The 8,948-nt window shown below is 29.9% G+C and overlaps 1 protein-coding gene across 1 annotated transcript; it reads right to left on the bottom strand.

Annotated features, from left to right (window-relative positions):
- Window positions 1-2,245: 2,245 nt before the first annotated feature.
- LOC107634669 (NAD(P)-binding Rossmann-fold superfamily protein) lies at window positions 2,246-3,642 on the bottom strand. The gene is made up of 4 exons (XM_016338096.3): window positions 3,551-3,642; window positions 3,191-3,458; window positions 2,920-3,111; window positions 2,246-2,847 (listed from the first exon to the last, which is right to left on the bottom strand). Exons 1-4 carry the CDS (start codon window positions 3,595-3,597, stop codon window positions 2,446-2,448), a joined length of 909 nt encoding a protein of 302 aa, XP_016193582.1. The 5' UTR covers window positions 3,598-3,642; the 3' UTR covers window positions 2,246-2,445.
- Between the last annotated feature and the right edge of the window lie 5,306 nt (window positions 3,643-8,948).

Below are 8,948 nucleotides of genomic sequence, written 5' to 3'. Positions count from 1 at the left end.
TGTCGTGTCCCGTGTCCGTGTCAGTGTCCATGCATCGTAAGTGACAACTATGTTTACTTTGCTAGAAGGTACAGTGGATTCAAATTCTAGCAATGACTAAGAAATTGATATATGGAATTCATGGAGAAAAGGAGTTGTGTGTGCAAGGGTGTATCTTAACAAAAATAATAATAATCATATAACATTTTTTATATAAAAATGATAATAGAAGAATGCAAGACCCAAAAATAATACTCTTCTTTCCTCTTTTATAAGAATTAAATAACATTCATGTTAGTTTATTTGGCTAAAATATCTTTTAATAATTATTTTTATGTATAAATTAGTGATAGTTATTTTAATGTATCAAAAAATATAAAATATATATTTATTATTATTATAATAGTTTTTATTTTTTAATATTTTAACTTGTTATGAAGATATTAAATTCAAAACTTTTATATCGATTAATGAAAAAATATTGAAAATAATTAAAACTTATTACATTAATAGTAATATATATTTTATATTATAATTATTAATATTATTATAATATATTTTATTTATTTTAATTATTTATTATTAATCATGAAATTTTTAAAATTTTAGATTAAATATTTTCGTAAAAAGTTAAAATATTTTATTATATTATACTTTTCCATATATTTATTGTCAAAGCGCCTGATGAAGCTCCCGCTGCTCCTCTCCACGCGGTGCTACGTGTCACCAGCATCCTCCTTCTCCCTGCTCCAGAAGGCGCTGCTTGTGAATGGGAGGTCCTGGAAGGAATCCCATACGTCGAGGGAGATGCTTGGAATCAACCACATTATTCTTGATTCAAAGTTTCAAACACACAAAACGAAATTAAAGATTCTTTGTTTCTTGCTTGTGTTCATCATATAATTCCCTGCTGAGTCAGGAGACCATGCATGGAACTAAAACCAACTGCCTTTTTGTCATTCACCTATCACTAGGATCTTTCATGACGCTTCATCATTAATTAACAACAGTTTTTTCATGTATGTGTTATGTTGCCACTCAACTAAAAAATTGGTTTATTTGTTTATAGGGATTAGGGGGTGGTTCAATTACAATATCAATAGAAAATTCAGTTACTCGTTCTACTTCGATTTCTTAATTGCTGTCTTTAAACGTCAAGTGCTAAGATAGATTATTTTTTTGTTGTTTGCTTTCATACATATTACTAAATTGAGTAATAAATCCTATTACTAATAATTGTTGTTTGCTAAGATAAATTATTAAATTAAGTAAATTGAGTTAATAATTAAAAATAATGACAAAAATGGATAAGCCCTATTACTAACTTCATTTGGCGGGACAAATAAAGTAATTTCATTTTTAGGTCCATAAATGAAAATATAATTAGACATATAGTTAGCAACATTTAAATATCAACTGCTAAACTATTAAAATAAATATTATCCAAAAGTTTATATTATTGATAAAAATAATCTTAAAAAATATAAAAAATAAATAAATTTTTAAAAAATTTAAAAACGTCGTGATAAAAACAATTAAACAATTGATAAATATATTTTTAAAAATATTTTAAAGATCAAATTTTCATATTTTTTTTCAAGTATAATTAGATAAATAGTACCTTTTAATCATTGAAATTTGGAAATGCTAAACAATTGTTTTGTTGTGAATATCCAATTTTTCTCTAAACATGAAAAAAGAGATTTAGTAATTGAAATTTACTATCATTTTTTTATGTATATTTTTTAAATATTTATCTAAATATTTTTATAAAAATTAAAATTAAATAAATAAATATATAATTATGAATGTTACATACATACAATTATATATATTAAATTAAATAAGATAATTTTAAATTATTATCTCTCTAATATTATTCTATTTTTAAATATCATATAAAGTGTCCTTTTAAAAAATAAATCTACCTTGATAAATAATTAACGTATTGAGATCATATTTTAGATAGGTTACAGTTACTTGGAGTTCTACTAGAGAGTGTGTACAATAGGCTATATGAGTTAAAAAATGAACATCTATACTATCCAGAATAACTATTTGGGTACTAGGATAATAATTATCATGTCATGATACCACTCATTCCAAAAACTTCAACTGATGAAAAAAGATAACATTAATAGTTATATCTCTAATACTAAATCGGACATCTCTAAACTTTCATTGTACACATTGTACAAATATTTCATTGCTCCTTATACTTTTTCTATTAGAAATAATTACAAAACAAGAAACTACCTTATAAGCATGTTATATTAGCCTAGCTCAATTTGTTGTTATTAGGCAAAGTTGTAACCTTTTTGTTGAACCAGTATAAAATAAATCATCGGATACAGGAGCTAATAAATATTTTTTCAACCAACAAAAATAATTATAATAATGAAATTGGTTGAATACTGGTTGTGAATTTCTGAAAAAAAATATATAAAATTAGGCAGAGAAATTGGATCAAAGTTTAGAAGTAATAGTAGTAGTAGGAGTGGTGTTGCGGCTAAGCAAGAAGAACCTGCCGGTAGGCAAGTGGGAGGGGGGAAGCAAGGCGAGTGTGGCGGCAAGGGCAGCAGCATGGTCGGCGGTGTGGGTGCCCTTTCCCCTTGTCATGGCGGTCTGTGTGAAGCCAGGGCAAAAACAGTTGACACTGAGGCCACTTTGTTTCTTAGCGAGCAGCCTTGAGTATGCGTTGAGAGCCAGCTTGGAGACCGCGTAGTCAGTCCACTGCAATGGCCACCCTTCATTCTCCCACCTTCCACTCTTCACGTCTCCAAGGAACCTCTTCACCATTCCCTCTATTTCCTCTTCCCCTAACTCCCCCCTCTCCAACATTTCTCTCATCTTCTTGTTCCTCAATTTCTGCATGGCATCACATAATTAGATAAAGTGATGAATGAATGAATGAATGAAAGAAAGAGAATTTAAATTTACATCAAGGGAGCCAAGCCTTGAGCTAATGTTGAGAACACGAGAGACAGAAGAAGAAGAAGAAGAGCAACGGAAGAGTGGAAGGAGAGCCTCAATCAACAACTTAGGGCCATAAAAGTTAGTATCCATAACCGTTTTTGCATACTCCACCGTGTTCCCGTCTAGCTCATTGAACGACACACCCGCGTTATTAACCTAATTAATTAAAAATAAAATCACATAATTAGGAAGGAATTGTGTTGATATTTGGATTATTAAAAGCGGGAATGCATACGAGAATATCCAAGGTGGGTCCGAATTTGGCTTGAAAGGAGGATGCGAAATTTTTTATGGAAAGAGGGTCAGAAACATCGAGCAAGAGAAAGTGAAGGTGATTGGCAAGACCATGTGCTTCAAGGGCCTGTAAAGCAGCTTCCCCTTTATGGTAGTCTCTCGCAGTCAGGACCACGCTCAGTCCAAGCTCCGCAAATTGCTTCACCAACGCATACCCTATGCCTTTGTTCCCACCCGTCACCACCGCCACCGTCTCCTTTGACCACCATCTTCATCCATTACCATACAAATCAACACATTAATTAGATTCATTCATTTCCAGTACACACACAAATTATTATCAATGACAATGTATTTATACCTGGTTGAGCAGAGAGAAGGAGAAGGAAAATAATGCTCCGCTTCCATATATACAAAATGTATGTTATAGTACTACTTTGGACTCGCTAGTAGCTTATCAATGAATGGTGAATGAATGAAAACACAGACAAGAATAAGATTATATATATGCTATCTATGTATCCACTTGGCATTCTTTATTGGGATTAAGGAAAGAGAAAGTTTAGGGTCAGCAACTTTTGTATTTTGTGGCTATTATTTAACTATTAAAAGAAAAATGAGTAATCTCTTACCATTGAATGTAATCTCACACCATTAAAAATACTATTTGATGACCAATTGATGATTATAAAACACAAAAATTATTGTCCCTAGCATTCCTCTTAAGGAAACACTACTCATATATAATATCAAAAAGGATATATATATATATATATATATATATGAAGGAATTTTGTTTGATGATCTTTATTGTAGTTTTTGTTTTGAGGTACTGAAATAGAGATTATGAGACTGAGATTCAGTATTATATTTGTTGCTTTAGAGATTGATATTAAAATTTCTGTCTCTATTTCTAAAATTTCAGTACCTCCAAAAAGTGGGGACACAGAAGACTAAAATTTTTAGAAATGGAAACTGAAATTTTAATAACATTTTATACCTAAAATAACTTCATTTCAATTAATTAATTCCAATTTTATTATTTATACAAATTAAATTAAAATTTCATTCTTATTTCAATTTCTGTCTCTCATTTTACACTAAATAAAATACTGAGATTTATTTCAATTTCTGTCTCTCAATTTCAGTCTTTTCGTTTCTATTTCTCTGCCAAACGCTACTTAAATGTTTATATATCTTTAATACCTTTAAGTATAGTAGGAAGAAAAAAACGGACACACACAAACTATTTCAACAGTAAGGGCGTTTATGGTTGAGTTCGGACATAATTTAAAAAGTTATCCGGTCTATTTTGATCTAATTTAAAATAAATTGAGTTAAATTGGATCAATTTAATATAAAATTAATATATATATATAAATTTATATATTAAATAATAAAATTTTGTTTTAAAAATTAAATTTAATAAATATTTCATCATATTTATAATAAAATAAATTATTTTAAAATAAAAATAATATTATATAATATAATAAATATTAATTAAAAATTAAAATATAATATAATATTATTAATTTTATTTTAAAATATATATTTTTATTAAACAAAATTTCGAATGAAATGATTCGAAATATAACCGAATCCAATCTAAAAATAATAAATTTGAATCCTATAAAATATGTTTTGGGTGTAGGATGATACCAAATCTTAAACACTCTTATACAATAGTATTGATATAGTAAATACTGCTGCATAACTTTCTTTAATAAGAAAAAAAAAATACTGCTACAAATATGTGGTTTACTTTATTTGTTGTGCCCATCAAGACAATATATAGTGTTTTAATAAATAAATGGAGAATTTCAAATGAAATAATGGAGGTAAAATATTTTAGGATGAAACATTATGAATTTATGATCAATAACGAGAATATGACATGTAACATAATTTTATTGTTGGTCAACTTTTTTTTTAATTGAAAATAGTTGAAATGGAAATGACTAAATTATTTGGTCAATTGATTTTTTAAAATAAAAAAAAATAAAATAGTTAATGACAAAAGCACTCTCAATTGATATTAAGTATTTGATTTTATTAAAAAAAAATGATTGATTTAGTCATTTAAATTCAATCATTTTATATTAAAGCAAAAATCAAATTTAACCAGAAAAGAAAAGCATGTCATATGTTATGTTTTCATTACTTGGTTAAAATACTTAGTTCAGAAACATTTTTACTTCATCATACTATTCATCTAAATAAATTTAAAACACTTGATAATTTATTTTGTCAATTTGTTTATGTATAATATTTTTGGTTCTCAATAAAAAATTCATTTATTTTTAGGACTCGAATTCAAAATTATTGATTAAATAAAGAATATACTTATCACTTGGACAAATTCTGAGTTGGTATTTTTTTTAAATAATAAATAAGATATATATATATATATATATATATATATATATATATATATATATATATATATATATATATAAAAGTGTATATGGTGCTGTGGCTGGTGACGATGCAATTAAAAGATTCTACTCTTCTACATACATTGTCTATTACTTAATTCTACGATTATATCCATAATATATATGCAACAACTATTTTACGTATATATTAAAATTAATTATTAAAATTAGTTATAAATATAAAATATATATTAAAATAAAAATAAATTAAATTACATAATAATTAATTTTAATATATAAATAACATTTTTATTTGTATATGCAAAATAGGGTGTGCACTATTATTACTTTAAATATTTGTGACACGGATAAAAATAAAATACTTTGTATAACTGTCGAATATTAATTATTTGGTGAAAATTTAGGTGCAGTTGACTTCACGTAAAGTTGATAGTTGAGAGCCGTTAGATAAAAATTTAGTCAAATTAGTTAAATCATCTAATGATTCTCAATTATCAATTTTACGTGAAGTTAACTAAACTTGAATTTTTACCTAATTATTTAACTTCGTAGCCGCAACTTATCAATCTATACACGAGCGTTCACATAAAAGAATTTAGAAAATGAATCCAATACACAAGTGTATAAAAATAATTTTTTTATCGCGCGCTAACCAATAAGTTATAAATTAACAAGAACTAAAACAGAGTGGCAACATGCAACATGTGATTTTGCATAATTTAGTTAAGTCTACCATTGTGGGCACTACGAGTTCATATCTCACCTCATCCCCTTACAATATTTATTAATATATTTTATTTCATGCATGAAGCGGTTATATATAATTTAATCTGTTATATTTTATATTATATAACTATTATAAATATTCTCCCTATCTACTTACCACATCTGACATCTCCTTTATTCATGATTATATTAATGAAAAAAAAATTATCGTTCAGTTTTCTTTTTTAAATGGCGGACAATTATTTCTATTGAATGGGATATATAATAAATTCCAATATTCCATCCCAATAACCAGGACCTTTTTTTTTTGAAAAAAAAAATGAATATAATAAAATTATTAAAAATCAATACTCATTGAGGCTTTATTTAAATTTGTATAGTAAAAGACAAATAGGTCCCTAACTCTTTTTTTGCAGACATTTTCGTCCCCAAGAATTGAAAAATACATTCATGTCCCTGACCCTTCCAAAACGCGGACAAATTTATCCCTCCGTTGAAGTAACTCAGTTGGACTCAACGGAAAACGCTGACATAGCTCCGTAGCGCTGACGTGGCCATTACAGAACACACGTGGCATGCAACTTTTTAAAACAGGACATATTAGTCCTCTCACACCAAAACGTGTAGCTTTTTAAAACAGGACATATTAGTCCTCCCACTCCAAAACGACGTCGTTTCACCCAAATCCCCAATCTTTCACATTTATGAGACCTAATCCTTCCACAGAAACGGTGAAGTGGGTCACCATCCTCAGCCACCTCCAACCCCAACCACCTCCTGCCCCTGAGTCCCTCTTCCACCACCACCTACGCTGCCCCTCCTCTCCTTGCCCCATCCCCCTCTCTCTCCACTCCCTCGCTTACCCTAACACACTCTACTCCCCTCCCTCTCCATTCCCTCGCTTACCCCAAGGACGAAGAGAACGGTGGTGTAGAATCTCTGCTATGGATTGAATAATCTCACATTTCTCCATTCCCTCTTGGCCGCCAATGGCTCTCTTTGCAAATCACCCATTCGAACCTATTTCTGCCACTGCTTGCTCCCACTGTGAAGCAGTAAAATTCTCTCTTTTTTTCTTTTTCACTTTATTTGTCATTCAAAGCCGAGTTCTTTAGTTATTTTCCTTTTCTGTGGCAATGGAAGAAGAAGTGTTCGAAGCTTCAAGAATCACGAAACGCTCTTCGCCAAGCTGTGAAGCTTCTAGAAACCAAAATCAATGAAGTTCAGGCTCAAAATGTGAAGCTCAACCAAAGTTATTTATTTATTTATTTTCAATTTTTCATTTTTGCCTTTTTCTTTGGGATGTGAGTAGCGAATCTGAATAAGAATTTTATGCATATGTAGTAGAATTTCTGCGAGTGGATTCACTGAACAGATTGGATTAAGTTGTAATTAGTGAGACATTGCAATGTTGTATTTTCTGCAGAATGTGAAGAAGAACGGGCACGAGCCAAAGCAGACGCTGAGGAGAAGCTTAAAAAATGTAATGCTAGAGTATCTTTAGAAAATGAAGTATGTAGCTTTGGTTACGAATTCAGCTTATTACAACGATTTTAAGTGTGATAATCAATTATTGCTGGACGTTATTTTGTTCCAAAGAAGTTTGAATTTTAGTTGTATATATTATTTTTAAAGTGGTACTCGGTGAATGGAATATGTTCATAAGCAGCTTTATAAAGTAAGTAATAATTGAATTGTGTAAAGTTTTGCTATAATATATACAATCTTTTGAGAAACGTTGGTATTCTGTACTAGGTACATTATTCTTGAGGCCACAATTACTAGCTAACTACTTATGTAGTGGTTCTGGTAGTGATTTTGTGTAGGTTGAAGGAGCTCCTGGAGGCAGAGAAGAAAAAGGTGGATAAGAAGAAGAAAAATTTGGAAAAGGAGAGAAAAAAAGCAGCTAAAGCTTTGAAGGCAGTAGAAGCGAAGAAGAGCAGAACTGCAGAAAAAGAGATGCAAATTGCCAAAGTTGAAGCAGAGAAGGCTGAGGAGTATAGGACTCGGCTTGTTCGATTGGAGAAAGAAGCTAATGAGGCAAAAACAAAGTTGGCTCATAAATGTAAAAGATTGGGGATTTGGGTGAAACGACGTCATTTTGGGGTGGGAGGACTAATATGTCTTGTTTTAAAAAGATACACGTTTTGGTGTGAGAGGATTAATATGTCCTGTTTTAAAAAATTGCATGCCACATGTGCTCCGTAACGGCCACGTCAGCGCCACGGGAGCCATGTCAGCATTTTCCGTTGAGTCCAACGGAGTCACTTCAACGGAGGGGTAAATTTGTCTGCGTTTTGGAAGAGTCAGGGACATGAATGTATTTTTCAATCCTTATGAACGAAAATGTCCGAAAAAAAAAAGGTCAGGGACCAATTTGTCCTTTATTCGAATTTGTATTTATGCTTTTTGAATTACCTGGTGATTCAAGCAATTTATTAAGCTATCATTCCAATTATAAAGTCTAATCATTGAGAACATGAGTTGTTGAATGATATGCTAAAATGCAAGTATGTTTTCAATTTTCAATTTTCTTTCGTTTTGCTGAATATAGATTGACTTTTTCATTTCTTGGTGAAAGAACATATATTGACTTTGAGAAGCTTCTAGTCTTGAAACATATAATGCTCTTCT

The sequence above is a fragment of the Arachis ipaensis genome, chromosome B3 (assembly GCF_059453495.1).
Source record: "Arachis ipaensis isolate K30076 ecotype BB chromosome B3, ASM5945349v1, whole genome shotgun sequence".
In the NCBI taxonomy this organism is placed as follows: Eukaryota; Viridiplantae; Streptophyta; class Magnoliopsida; order Fabales; family Fabaceae; genus Arachis; species Arachis ipaensis.
The sequence above is the reverse complement of the archived record's forward strand: the minus strand, read 5'-3'. Positions and strand labels throughout refer to the sequence as shown.

Bases quoted from the DNA above. Each gene is read 5' to 3' on its own strand.
- LOC107634669 (XM_016338096.3), bottom strand. From the start codon at position 3,597: ATGGAAGCGGAGCATTATTTTCCTTCTCCTTCTCTCTGCTCAACCAG. The intron at 3,459-3,550 runs GTATAAATACAT...TAATGGATGAAG, and splicing joins CCTTCTCTCTGCTCAACCAG to ATGGTGGTCAAAGGAGACGG. The intron at 2,848-2,919 runs GTAAATTTAAAT...GATGCCATGCAG, and splicing joins CAAGGCTTGGCTCCCTTGAT to AAATTGAGGAACAAGAAGAT.